The sequence below is a fragment of the Sorex fumeus genome, unplaced genomic scaffold, assembly GCF_029834395.1.
Source record: "Sorex fumeus unplaced genomic scaffold, SorFum_2.1 ptg000051l, whole genome shotgun sequence".
Classification (NCBI taxonomy): Eukaryota; Metazoa; Chordata; class Mammalia; order Eulipotyphla; family Soricidae; genus Sorex; species Sorex fumeus.
This window is the reverse complement of record NW_026606108.1, coordinates 6,375,793-6,389,906: the sequence shown is the minus strand read 5'-3', so window position 1 is coordinate 6,389,906 and position 14,114 is coordinate 6,375,793. Positions and strand designations below refer to the sequence as shown.

The 14,114-nt window shown below is 55.7% G+C and overlaps 1 protein-coding gene across 1 annotated transcript in view; it reads right to left on the bottom strand.

Annotated features, from left to right (window-relative positions):
• Positions 1-1,154: 1,154 nt before the first annotated feature.
• IGF1R (insulin like growth factor 1 receptor) overlaps positions 1,155-14,114 on the bottom strand; it is a 139,965-nt gene continuing 127,005 nt past the window's right edge. The window contains exons 15-22 of the mRNA XM_056124864.1: positions 13,843-13,904; positions 9,683-9,912; positions 9,329-9,439; positions 8,508-8,667; positions 7,776-7,905; positions 6,077-6,211; positions 1,472-1,681; positions 1,155-1,372 (exon numbers count right to left, since the gene is read on the bottom strand). Coding sequence (XP_055980839.1) covers positions 1,186-1,372; positions 1,472-1,681; positions 6,077-6,211; positions 7,776-7,905; positions 8,508-8,667; positions 9,329-9,439; positions 9,683-9,912; positions 13,843-13,904 — 1,225 coding nt within the window. The 3' untranslated portion in view covers positions 1,155-1,185. The remainder of the gene's footprint in view (positions 1,373-1,471; positions 1,682-6,076; positions 6,212-7,775; positions 7,906-8,507; positions 8,668-9,328; positions 9,440-9,682; positions 9,913-13,842; positions 13,905-14,114) is intronic.

Here is a 14,114-nt window from a genome sequence, read left to right as displayed (position 1 = left end):
ACAGATGTATAGATGAGTATCTGAACCGTAAAAAAGTTATCAAAGTGAGGCTGAAGACATTGTAGACGCCCGAGTCTCTGGGTCCAACATAGAACTGAGAGACCCGTGACAGAGTTCAAGGGGTGGGGGAGAGAGAAAATGCCAAAGGGGTTGGGGGGAGGAAGCTGGGGTGCTTCCTGTTTCTCCTCACTGCACAGAGGGGGTGGATTCCTTTCCCGGCAAACCTACATGGGCCAGGGTGTCTCTGCGACCCTTTTCCACTGGGTCCTGGCCCCTTTCCTTCCAGCAAGTTTTCCCGGTTTTCCACAAGGGGTGGGAGGGCTGTGTGTCCCCAATTTGAGGGGGGGGCGTGGTGAGAAAGGCTGAAGTGGGTAGTGCCCACCCCTGCTGAGAGAAGGGTGTATTTGGCCCATAACCCCCCTGCCGACAGGAGCTTCATTCCAAACTTCTGGAGAGCTCCAGGACAAGCAGCCGCCTGGAGGGGGGCCATGGGGATCCAAGCGGGGATGCCCAGATACCAAGTGTCCCTCTCCCGGACCCCTTTCCCTGCCACCCTGCCCAGGTGCCTATAAATGGGCCAGGCACGGGCAGAGCCTGAGCAGAAATTCAGGTAGAATCAGGGGAGCAGGGACCCTCCCTGGAGAGGACAGCGATGGGGGGAGGGAGGGAAGTTCTTGCCCCATGAGGGTCTCATAAAGACAGTAAAGACAAGGAGGGCTGTTCAGGGGGCAGTGTGTGTGGGGGGGGCAGGGTCCCAGGGGCTCAAGGGGCAGCCACATCCTTGATCTGATCAGAAGGGGTCCCTGCTGGGGCTGGCGCCAAGGGCTTCTCAGTTCTGAAGCAGAGAGAGAGAGAGAGAGTGGGCGGGAGGGGGAGAGAAGAGAGAGGAAAGAGAGAGAGGAGAGAGAGAGGAGAGAGAGAGAGAGAGAGAGAGAGAGAGAGAGAGAGAGAGAGAGAGAGAGAGAGAGAGAGAGAGAGAGAGACACTGGATTCGCGAGTGTTCTGTTGCTATTGTTAGTCATTAAGGTTGTGAAGGCCCGTGTCAGTTAAGGGTTTGGGTAGGAAATAAAAAAAGCTGCATATCGAGAAAAGGAACCCCTCCCCGGCCCAGGCGCCACCCGACGCGGGGAGCTCATCTCCCGTGGCTGGGCGGCGCCACTGAGGTACAGGAGGCCGGTGGGGGGCTCAGCAGGTGGAGGACTGGGGCAGCGGCAGCGGGCGCTCGTTGCGGCCACGGCCGCCGTTCATGTGCGCGTAGGGCTGGCGCTCGTCGAAGCTGGCGCGCAGCAGCAGCACGCTGGGGCCCGGGCCGTTCTCCAAGAGCGCGGCAGCGGCCGACGGGCGCTCGGGCAGCGGCAGCGACAGGGTCGAGCCGGTGGCGCCCGAGGCGGCGGCCAGGACCACTGGGGCGGCGGCGGCGGCGGAGGCAGAGGCGGCGGCGGCGGCGGCAGGGGCGGCAGCGCCGGCGGCGGCGTCGGGATCCAGCGGCACGTTCTCCATGTTCTCGGGCTCCAGCTCCAGCTCCAGCTCCTCGGCCTCGGGCGGCTTGTTGTCGTCGCTGTAGTAGAAGGAGACCTCGCGGAAGCCGGGCTCCAGCTCGTCCTTGATGCTGCAGATGATCTCCAGGAAGGAAGGCCGCATCTTGGGGTTGTACTGCCAGCAGATGCGCATGAGCTCGAACCTAGGGGGGGAGGGGGAGGGGGGAGGGACACGGGCTGGTGAGGACCCCCTTGCACTTTGAGCTCCCTCCCAGCGCCAGGGGGTGCTTCTCATGAAACCCAAATGCAGAGAGGGGCTCTGGAGGAGCAGAGTGAGGGGGGATCTGGCGCCCATCCGGAGGGATCCACGCTCCCCACTCCCAGCGCTTTCTATATGCACCTGAAACCCTTCTGTTTTGCGGGGGTGGGGGGCGGGCAGGGGTGTCTATTCCCTGCCTCTGTAAGGCAAAGATGAGGTGGGGCTGATAGCACAGTGGCAGGCAGGTTCAATCCCCAGCATCCCAGGTGGTCCCCAAGGAGCACCTCCAGGAGTTATCCCTGAGCGCAGAGCCCCAAGCCATGCTCAGACCCTGTTTTCACAAATCCAGTCTCTTAGGAGAGAGTTGCCCTGTGTGTTCACGGCCCATTGGTGGCTGCCCCCCTGCCCTCAGCTCAGGTCAAGTCACTGGAATGTGGCCCCAGACAAAAACAAAGGGATGGGGGGGGGGGGGAGCTGGGGAGATAGCACAGCGGGTAGGGCGGTTGTCTTGCACACAGCTGACCCGGGTTTGATTCCCAGCATCCCATATGGTCCCCTGAGCACTGCCAGGAGTAATTCCTGAGTGCAGAGCCAGGAGTAAACCCTGTGCATTGCCAGGTATGACACCCCCCCCCCCCGAGAAAAAAAAGCAAAACAAACAAACAAAAACAAAGGGACAGCCAAAAAAATCAGAATGAAGGTATCTGACACGACAGGGTATAGCCAGGGTCTGGGCCCTGCCCAGGATGCCTGAGGCCCCGTAACAGCTGGGAAAGAAACTGGTGGCATTTTGAATGCCAGTTACCACCCGCTCCCTTAAAACAGACACACAATGTCCCCCCTCCCACTGTCTCTGGGCGCTCCTGTGGGTAGCAGCAGGAGTGGGAGAAAGAGGGGTGCCACCCCTATACACGCTAACTGCTTTCAAAACAACCCCCTGGAGGTAGAAAGCCAATAAATAAAACAAGGGGAGACTGGGTGATACAGTCACCCACTGGGCAGAGCTGTGGGTGCCCCCTGGTGGCTAAGGGGGCAGGGGAGGAGCATATGACACCCCAGGGTGGAGGTGGCCAGACACATGACACAGGCATGCCCACTGGACAGCACCACGGAACCTTTCTAGGGTGGCCCATGAATGACAGCCAGATGTCCTCTGCAGATTTGGGGGGTCTTGCTTATATCCCCCTGCCGCCTCCCAGCCAGGGTACATCCCAATGGCTGCCACCAGGACTTATGAGCTGGACAAAATTCCTCCTTTAAAAAAATGCATTAGGGGCCAGAACATAACACAGCAGGGAGAACGCTTGCCTTGCATGCTGATGAAAGGGTTCAATCCCTGGCATCTCATAGGGTTCCCTGAGCCCCACCAGGAGTAATTTCTGAGCACAGAGCCAGGAACCAACTTTGAGCATCGTTGGATATGGCCAAAACCCCAAAAATTTAAGTTTTTAATTTTTTTAATTTAAAAAGCACATTAAAAATAAATTTAAAAAATATTTAAGTGCATTTTTTTACAACTGGTATGTGTGTGGGGGGGAGGGTGCACACTGCTCTTGACCTGGAAAAGTGGCAGGCTGAGCCACGGGGGTTGAGGAGGAAGCACATGGCACCCCCTCCACTCTGCATACACACAGGACCCCTCTCTCTATTGGCAAGAGACAAGACTCCAGAAAGTTCTTCAGTAGCACCTGGTGGAGCCCCCCTCTGCTGTCTGATCCTGGGGTACAGGTTGTAACTTCAAGAACACCAGAGTCGGGGTGCTGGGACCCCTGGGGCATTGCCTGGGGCCTTGAACTCGGGCTACACTTGAGTCTAAGCACTGTGCACCCGGGATGGGGGGTGTGTTGTTGTCTGTCTCTGGGGCGTCATCCACAACCACTGGCCCCCACTCTGGTACCTATCTGGGTGCAGAGAGCAAGTGGCTTCCTCCCTCCACAGAGCCCCAGCAGCTCACATTTCTTAGCACCAGCCCAGGAAACCCTCCAGCCTCTCTCCTTTGTGTCTCTGCAGTGGAGGGGGGTGGGGCCGGGGTTTCCCCTGGATTCCGACCCCCACCCAGCAGAGCAGGAAGGCCTCCTGGATTCCACATTCCTCAGTGGGGTGTGAGGGTGCCACCTGCAAACTTTCCTTGTCACTCTAGGCTGGGAACAGGAACCAGGATGCCTTTCCCCAGGCAGGTGGGAAACGGGAAGGGATACCTCCCAGGCAGGCCGCTTTCAGGGGAAAAAAAAAAAAAAAGCCAGGCCCCTGGGAAGGTGGGGGATCAGCTTTAAAGACCCCACGTGGTTCTCAGAAACGAGCTTTTCCCCAAGAGAGAAAGTCCCCCAAACAATGCTCCCCCTTCCTCCCTGGCCTCTAAGCCGTGGGAACATACAGCACACCTGCATTCCCAGCAGGTCCTGAACAGGCCGGAGCCTCTGCACACGGTCAGGGCCCCAGACCACAAGGATGTTTTCTCAGCAAAGGGGCTGACAACAGTCCAGGGAACGTTTTCAATCAATGGCACTGGATTCACCAACAGGGGGTGGGCAGAGAATAGCACAGTGGGGAAGGCATTCAGGTATTCAATGTCCCACATCCTATATGGTCGCCTGAGCACTGCCAGGAGGAGTTCCCGAGTGCAGAACCTGAAGTTACCCCTGAGCATTGTCTGGTATAGCTCAAAAAAAGAAAAAAAAAAAAAAAGGAAGCCCGCAGATAGCCCCCTACTCTCTCTTCACTTACACCCAGAGAGATAGCAGGATCAGGTAGATGGCCAGACTCATGTCCGGACAGATGGCCATGAACAGGCTGGCCTTGTAGGCTCAGTCAGGGGCAGAACGAGGGCCAGGCTCAGACACCCGGGCAGGAATACTGAGCAAAGGAGTCTGACTCATGCACTTGTGGCCATGGCTGGAGATCAAGGAAAGCTGGGACAAGGTGACAGGAACTGCTGGGGCCAGCAGGGAGGCCCACTGACATGTACAGAGCACAGGGTCTCACCCACATGCAGTGGGCTGGAGACTGGGAAAGACCAGGACAAACCACCAGGGAATTGCTGGGGTACAGTCCCCAGGAAAAGCCCAGGGACACAACTTAAACCAGGAATGCATATGTGGGACAGAGACGCAGGGCCGGGGCCTGGTCATCATACACTGGAGGCGAGTGGACCCCCATGGAATGGATCTGGGAGGTCGAACATGGGCATAAGGTATCACTGGGATAGGAAGAATGACATCATTCACAGGTAAAGGAGAGGCCTGGACGCCTGGGAAAGACCCGGATCCATCTATTTTAACTGTACAGGAAACTCAAACCTTGACTCTCCCAAGGTTGTTTTTCTTCCCTTGGTTTTTGGGCCACTCCTGGCTCTGCACTTCCTGATGGTGCTCAGCAAACGATATGGGATGCCGGAGATCAAACTGGGGTTGGCCGCGTGCAAGGTAAACGCCCTCTCTGCTATCACTCTGGCCCCAAATCTTTTGAATTTTGTATGCAAGTCTTCAGTATGATTCTCCAGAACCCACCAGCATGGGAAACTCCACTTCCACGTTAACAGGAACCCGTACCTGACTTGTACAGGCTTGATCCAGGTTCTCCTGGGCCTGCCAATGGTGGGCAGAGGCTCTATGACTCCGCTTGTGAACCAGCAGTGCTGGGATGGTCCCATTTCTGTTGCAGGGTTGGACTTCTAGCAAAGTGCTCCGGGGCCATTGCCCATTGTGCTCAAGGAACCACATGGTGCCATGGATTGAACCTGGGGCTCTGTTCCACGAAGTCTGCAAAGGCTGGGTCAGCTTCCCCAGCCAGATGCTGCATTTATTTGGTTTTATTTTTTTGTTTTGGCACCACACCTGGCAATGCTCAGGAGACCATATGGGATGCTGGGGATCAAATCCAAGCTGACTGCATGTGAGGCAAAAGCCCTTCTGCTCCAGTCCCCTGCTGCCTTATTTTGGTCTCAGGGTTTGCTCCTGGCAGTGCCTGGAGGACTGATGGAACCCAGGGCTTCTATATGCAAAGCCTTTGCCTCCAAGCTTTCTGATGCCTTATATAATAGGTGTGTGTGTTGGGGGAGGGGGGAGAGGACTGTGCAGGGTGCCCAGCTGACGAGTCTGTTGCAACCGCCAAGATATCTGACCTGAGATAGCTCATAGCAAACCATGGGTGCAAAAGGCAAAAGTTCAGGGGCACCAGGGTGTGATTCAGACACTGTCCTGAGACCAGTTCCTTCCTAACCTGCTCGCTCCTGGCCACATGGCCCTGCACCCCTGGGACTCCCAGGACACTGGTATTGGGAGCAACTTTTCAAGAGGGGTAGAAACAGGGCCAGCATGCGTGGTAGGGCCATTAGACTTACAGCATGTCGGGGCAGTTATCCGGCTTGTCCAGGAGGCCACCTTCCATGACAAAACGCAGCACCTGCTCGTTGGACAGACCCTGGTACGGTTGCTCGGCCAGTGTAGCTATCTCCCAAAGGACCACACCGAAGGACCTGTGGGGGGGAGGGGAGGGCAAGAGATGGGGGTGGGAGGGAGAGGAAGAAATGTGAATGCCAGGAGCCCACTGCACTCTGTCTTTGTGTCCAGCCTCTCTGGCCAGTCCCTGTCTGCAAAAGGTCCCTGAGGCACCTCACTTCTGATTTGTGGAGAGGATCTGAAGTCACCCTGGCAGTGCTCAGGATTCACTTCTGGAGGGTACTGGAGACCCTAGGTGGTACCAAGGATAGAACCCAGGTCAGCCACGTGCTATTTCCCATTGATACCTTCTGTCCCCACAAGATCCAAGGTGACCCTAAGGGTCAAATGTTCTTGAGGCTAAGCCCAGCTGATGTTAATCACTACTGAACTACCCCTCAGAGTCCCCAGCCCGTGGTCTGATTCAGCAATCCTCACTGGGGGAACCCAGCTCAGCCCAGCCTGCACTGAGGAACGGGGAAACGGGAATCAACAGCACAGGAGCGCAGGAGGGTGTGATCCACGTGGCACTGCCTTTGTGAACACGAGTACCCCAAACAAGTAAGAGGTCCCCCATCCCCACCCCTCAGCACTGCAAACAGGGGTTTGAGCACTGCACCCAAGAATAACCACCCTACTCACTGCAGCAACAACTGAAGGGAAGGGAAGGAAACTGAGATGACAAACTCAAGGACCCCACCTGAGACCACAGCCACGGTGCAGTGGGTGGGAAGGCTCGCCTTGCATGCCACCAACCCAGGCTCCACCCTGATCCTTGAGTGCGGAGCCAGAGGAAGCCCTGAGCACCTACACTACTGGGTGGGGGAAACTAACCCACATCAACCCCCTACCCAAAAAAGGATGGAGGGGGCTCACAGCACACAGAGGTAAGGCTAGGGATGAACAGACACCAAGGAACCAGAGCTAACAAAAGCCCTGGGGTGGGGACGGGTTGGGGGGGTGGGGGGGGAAGGGACTTTCTGGGAGTCAGGTGGGCGTGGCCTTGGCGGGCGGGCAGGGTCATGGTGGGCAGGGTCATGGTGGGCAGGGTCATGGTGGGCAGGGTCAAGTGGGCAGGCCTTAAAGGGTGGAGTCAGAGCCATCAGAGAGGGGCCAAGAAGAACTGAGGCAGGTCAGGAGGATCCGTGGGCGGAGCCTCGATGGGCAGAGCCAGTAAGGCAGGCCAGACAGGGTACTGGCCCTTGATGGGCAGACTCAGGTGGGGCTTGAGGGAGTGGGGCCACGTGGGGTGGGGGGCAGGGCTGGGGAAATGGAGTAGCGTGGGTAGGGCCTTGGGGGGTGGGGCTAATGGAGTTGCATGGGTGGGGCTGGGAGGGCGGGGCTAGGTGTAGTGGGACCTGGGAGGGGGCACCGGGTGGGTGGGGTTGAGTGGGGTGGGGCCTTGGGGTGGGGCTGTGTGGGGCGGGGCCTTGGAGGGCAGTGCTTGTGTGGGCGGGGCCTTAGAGGTGGGGAGGGCTGGGCGGAGCCTTGTAGGACGTCGGGTGGGGCGGGGCCTAGGAGGGAGGGGCACCCAGTGGATGGAGCTGCCTGGGGTGGGGCAGGGCTGGGGGTGTGGAGAGGGAAGGGGGAATGTGTCTGTACCAGACATCAGAGTGAGTGGTGAAAACGCCATCCTTGAGTGACTCGGGGGACATCCAGCGCACCGGCAGCAGCCCCTTCCCTCCTTTGCGGTAATAGTCAGTCTCATAGATGTCTCTGGTCATTCCGAAATCTGCCAGGGACAAGAAGGTCCGCGTCAGGCTGCTCCCAGAAGCAGCACAGCCCACAGAGGGCTTGCCGGGATTCCAGGGCACCCTACTCCGAGATGGCCTCCTGGACTCCGCTTTGCAAAGACCCCAAAATTGAGGGGCCAGAGAAGGCAAAGTCTGGTTCTTTGATTTCCTCCTGGCATTTGAAATGACACCGCCAACCCATCACTGAGTCCAAAGAACTCAGAGAACAGGAAGGGGGGCGGGCAGTGAGACTGCTCGGAGCTGGAGCACCCACACTGCATGCAGGTCCCGTCCCCCACTACCAGATGTGGCCCCCAAAACCAAGAAGGAAAGAAAACCGCTCTCTGCACCTATTCCTTGCAAGGCAGGAAAGGCTCATACGTGGCACGTGATCCATGCTGTCTCCAATCTGGCCAGGCCTGGATCGCTTCCAGCCCCACCAGGCTCTCTGGAGTAGAGCCCACTCCCTGGGCTGGGTTTGTCACCCCTGCAGCCAGCTTGTGAGTGTGAAGTGTGTGTGTCACCTGAGCCCCGCCTCCCTCAGGCTTGCTGGAAACTTCTCAAGCGCCCTAGTGAAGCAGGGAAAAACTAGGGCACCCACCTCCGATTTTGACAGTGAAATCTTCAGCCACCATGCAGTTGCGGGCAGCCAGGTCACGGTGGACAAACTTGTTGGCATTGAGGTATGCCATGCCATCAGCGATCTCACCGGCCATCTGGATCATCTTGCTCAGGCTAGGGGGCGCCAGCACGGGGTTATTCTGTGGGAGGGTGGGAAAAGAGGGGTAAGTTATTCCCGGGAGCCTTGAGGAATCCTTCAGGATTCCCTCTGGGGCTTCTGGTTCCTCTTGCTTGGCCCCAAGCTCCTGGGCAGGGGGGAAGACAGTACAATGGGGAAGGCCTTCTACGCAGCCAGCCCTGATCTGATCCCGGGCACCATATATTCCTGACGGTCACCAGCGCCAGCATTGCCGTGGGGTGGCTCTGGTCACTCTGGCTCTGCAAGGCCTGCACAGCACATCTTTGGGTCCAGACCCATCTCTGGCCCAGCTGCTCGGGATTCACCAGAAAGAGTTCCCCTAGCCCTCTGAGCATATTTGGGAGGTCTCCAACCCCCACCAAAGGCTGAGCAGCAGAGGGTGGGGGATGCTTGCCTTGCACATGGCTGAGGCTGGATTGACTCTCCCCAGGAGTGGCCCCTGGCGCCCCCAAACCAAAATGGAAAGAAAAATAATAGATTCTTTTCTTCTTCAACTTACTCTACAAGTGTGTTCCCATCCCTCTCTGGGCACCCCAAAAGGACCTGATGCCCAGCAGAGGAGAAAACAGGGAGGGAGGAGGAAGAAGAGGAGAGAGAGGAGGAGGAGGAGGAAGGAGAGGAGGGGTGGGAGCAGGTGCTGGCCACCGGCTACACTCACTGACCTCCATTTCCGGTCTCAGAGAGCGGAGGTAGCTTTTGAGGTCCCCGCGGGTCATCAGCTCCATGATGACCAGTGTGGGCTGGCCCTGGGACACCACGCCCAGCAGTCGCACCTGGGAGGAAATTCATGAGAGAGTCAGACTTAGAGGGGAGGCCACCAAGGGCTGTCCCTAATACACACATGGACTATGAAGGGGGTACAAGGCCTCATGGCCAGGGGATGAACCTGGACCCTGTGCCATACCCAGAATCTACAGGGAGATGTGTAGGGGTGGGGAGATCTCAAAGCCACAGCTGCGGCCACTCACGCCTGGCCCCTGACTTGCGGGACTCTGGGCTGGGATCTGGCCTCTTACCACGTGATGGCAGTTGAACTCCTTCATCACCGAGGCCTCGTTGAGAAACTCGATCCTCTCCCGCATGCTGGCCGCCTCATTCACGGTCTTGATGGCCACCCGGGTCTCTGCCTCGTCCTTCACCACGCCCTTGGCCACGCCCTCGTAGACCATCCCGAAGGAGCCCTGGCCCAGCTCACGGTTCATGGTGATCTTCTCCCGGGCCACCTCCCACTCATCGGGCACGTACACTGCAGAGAGGGTGGTAGATGAGCCAGCCACTCAGGGGCAAGGGCACGGCCGGTCCAGACCACTCAAGGCTGGCATCAGGGGTGAAGGACCCCTGGGCCCTGAGACGGGTGTGAGGGGGTCCAGCAGGGGGCCCAACACCAACACATCCAACCCCCCAGGATACCCAGATAACCTTTGTTTCTGGGTCCTGTCCAGTGGCGTGCAGGGACTAATCCCGGCTCTATGCTTAGGGAATACTCCTGGCTGAGTGCTCAGGGCTCACTCCCAGCAATGCTCTGGGGTAGCGGGGATGGGACCCCAAGGTTCTCTGAAGATACTAAGAGCATCTCCAGTGCTGACAGCGCAGAGCCCAGAAGGAGAAGGACAGTGATGGAAAGAAGTTGAGGAGTGGGCAGGCATTAACAAGGTGGGCAGGGGGCAGGGGCCCCGGGTACATGGGCAGTGTAGAGTGCTATGTTCAAGCCACGGCACCAACAATACAACACGAGACCCAAACTACAACAACCAAACTTAAAAATGTGCCTGTTAAGGAGGCAGGCTGGGGCAGTGGGGAGGGCTGAAGGAACCTGGGACACTGGTGCAGGGGAGCTGACACTGGTGGGAGTGGAGGGGTTTGTGTTGGAACATCGTATGCCAGAAACTCAAGTACACACAGCTCTGTAAATCATGAAGAGAAAGAAAAGAAAAGGAGAAAGAGAAAAAGGAAAGAAGCAAAAAAAACCCTAAGACAGGCCAGAGAGAAAGAAAGAAGGAAAAAAAAAGAAATGAAAGAAGCAAAGAACCCAAGGTAGACTGGAGGGAGAGAGTGAGGGAGTGAAGGAGGGTGGAAGGAAGTAAGGAAGAAAAGGAGGAAGGGAGGGAGGAAGGGAAGAAGGTAAGGAAGGAAGGAAGTGTGGGAGGGAGGGAGGGAGGGAAGGAGAGAGGGAAGGAGGGAGGGAGGGAGGAAGGAAGGAAGGAAGGAAGGAAGGAAGGAAGGAAGGAAGGAAAGAAGGAAGTGTCGCAGCTGAACATGTCAGATCAAATTGTGCCAGGATGCAGCACACAGTGGGCTCTCTGCTCCTGAATGCATGGGGGACAGGCCTGACGCTTTCCCCAGGGACTCCAGGATACATGTGATGCCACCTTCCTTTGTTGGAGTACACGGAGCTTGGGTTTATCAGATTGTACCCATCACAGTGCTCCCGAGTCACTCCCATTACTTTGTCTGTCTGTGACCGCTTCTATGCTCTCTTCCCCAACCAATTTGTAAGGTCTCATCCTTCTTAGACACTGAAGCTGTACTGTAAGTTAATATTGTCTTTCTCCTCTCCTTATGTCTTTTGAGCAGTTTACTTTAATGCAATGTCCTTTTGTATAGATACAGGAAGACAATTAATTAATACGCTCCGTAACTTAGGAATTGATTGGCTTTGAATATTATTCACTCCCGGGCATCTGCCTTCTCAACTTAAGCCTCAGTTGCCCTCACTTCCTAGCACCCCAAGGGCAGGGTCCCGACGTGGGACTGGATGGAACCAGGGCAAGCTGGTAAGTTATGTGCTACCCTGGCATCGCGATGGGCCAGGCCAAGGTGCCACGATTCTTAACTATAAGTTAAGAGTTTGATCATAGGCAAATGATGTCATGATCCAAAAGTAACGACAAGACTAGGGCCCTGCTGCTAGGAATAAGAAAGATATCTGGCCTGAGCACTGAAGTCTGAGATCGAGATGGCCCTAGGAGAGCAATTCTATAAGCTCAAAGTATTTCTTACTGTGTCCATACGAAATAATTAATATTATGTATGCTTATATGTTGGTTGGACAAGGAGAGGAGAAACACGTCCTAGAAGCAGTTTCCTGTGTGTCCTGACTAGCTTGAATGAGACTGCTTTTTTGGAGATGTAGATTCCAAGTTCTAGCAGACTGGTCTTTGTTGTGCTAATCTAAGTGCTTGTAGCTTGTGAAAAGGTGAGGCCAGGATTACTGGCCTGGGATGTAAGGAAACAATGTATGTTTGCTGCCTCAGTGTTCTTTCTGTAACTCCTTTTGATGACATCATTATATTGCGCCCTTTAGAGGTGCTATGATCTATATAAGGGAGATTTCAGGACTCTCAGGGGGGACACGTGCACCAGAGAACCTGGGAAGATGGGGCTGAGGACAGAAGCTGAGAGAACAAAGGCGCACGTGATCGGGAATTCCTGAGGCCTCCATGACATACATCTCTTCCATGTAATAAACGGCTACTAAGACCAACCAGCTTGGCCTCGTTTCCTTCCTTCGCCTGACCATCGCCATCGACCTCCCTGGAGTGGGGAAGCGGCCTGAATGCCGGCCTTTTTATTTCTTGAGTGTTTACACATTCCTTGATTTCTTTCTTGACTTCAGCCTCTTTCCTTATACAACCACCATGCAAATAACCTTCTTGCTGCATTTATTATCGTTTGGTTTTGTTTTAAAGTCAGAGATCTGGGCAGAAGCAATCAGACAGCGGGGAAGGCATTGGACTTGCACACAGCTAACCCCGGTTCAATCTCTGGCACCCCATAAGCAAAAATGTTGGGGCCCCAGACCAAAATAATAGTTACAAATAAAATAATAATTACAAAGTCAAAGATCTTCTTCTCCATCACCTCTAAAGTTGGTATTTATCCAATGCCTTATTCTATCCAAATATTCCTAGAGGCACAGCTGGGTGTTTCTATCTATTAAAAAATAGAGGGGCTGGAGCGATAGCACAGCGGGTAGGGCGTTTGCCTTGCACACGGCCAACCTGGGTTCGATTCCCAGCATCCCATATGGTCCCCCGAACACCGCCAGGAGTAATTCCTGAGTGCATGAGCCAGGAGTAACCCTTGTGAATCACCGGGTGTGACCCAAAAAAAAGAAAAAAAAATAGATGTCACAGGGGGCTGGAGAGCTAAGACAGGGGTTAAGGTGCCTGCCTTACATGCAACTACCACACCCCCCCTTCAAGTTCCATTCCCTAGTACTTTGGTCTCCTGAGATCTGAAGTGTGCGGCCCCACCCTCAGCCCCTCGAAATAAATGCAGAAGGGGCTGGAGAGAGCACAGCGGGGAGGGCATTTGCCTTGCACACCACCAATCCAGGTTCGATCATTAACACCCCAGATGGTCTCCCGAGCACTCTCAGGAATGATTCTTGAGTGCAGAGCCAGGCATAACCCCTGAGCATCTCCAGGTGTGGCCCCAACCCCTCCCCACCCCAAGAAAAAAAGACGTGAGTCAGTATGAAGCTCAGTGGCAGAGCAACTGCTTGCATGCATGCCCCAAGGTCCCCTTTTAGTTATCAAACTAGGAACTTTTCCATAACCAAGTTGTAAAAGGCATTAAGAACTGGTGCCTTCTGTTACAATCTGGACTGAAGCCTGCCAGAGGAGGTCCTGCTAAAGGCACAGAAGTCAGAGGGAGGAGGACGAATCAATGCTGGATGTTCTCTTGTGTGGGGTTTCAAGAACTGAAGAAAGGGAACAGACAGTGGTCCGAGAAAACAAAATGATAACAGAACTGGGGTGACCCAGGCCAGGATGGGAGTTGCAGGAGAAGGGACTGTACTCAGTTCTGTACTTGGGTTTACTCCTAGGGGTGCTGGGGGACCCTATGGGGTGCTGGGCTGCAATCCAGGTGAGCTGCTTGCACAGCAAGTGCCATAAACCCTGTCCTATCTGTGTGCCCAATATCTTGTTCATTTGGGGGCCCCACCTAGCAGTGTTCAGGGCTTACTCCTGGCTCTGTATTCAGAAATCACTCTTGGCGGGTTTGGGAGACTTACCGGCTGTACTCTCTGCACACACAACCCCTCCCATCTGGGAATGTGGGGAGGAGTGTCCAACAGACCAACAGCCTGGTTCAGACCCTCAGAAAACAGGAAGTGCTAATAAAAGGGCCCCGGGTGCCCCCAGCGTCTCCACTCCCCACTCAGACTTACCATCAGCGGCACTGAAGTACTCAGGATTCACGGAGGCGTACAAGACCCCATTGCCCAGGCGGCTGCGGTCAGTAAAGGGGGGGGGGGGGGAGAAAAGGGAAGAGGGGATTCTGGGTTAAAGAGGAAAAGCCCACGGCACTTCTGCACCCTATCCAGGCTCCTCCCAAGAGGACTGGCACAGGTTAACCCCACCACTGTGGTGTTTCCAGGGATGCAGACTGGACCCCGTTTTATCTGGGGGGCCACATCCAGCTGTGCTCTGCAGCCACTCT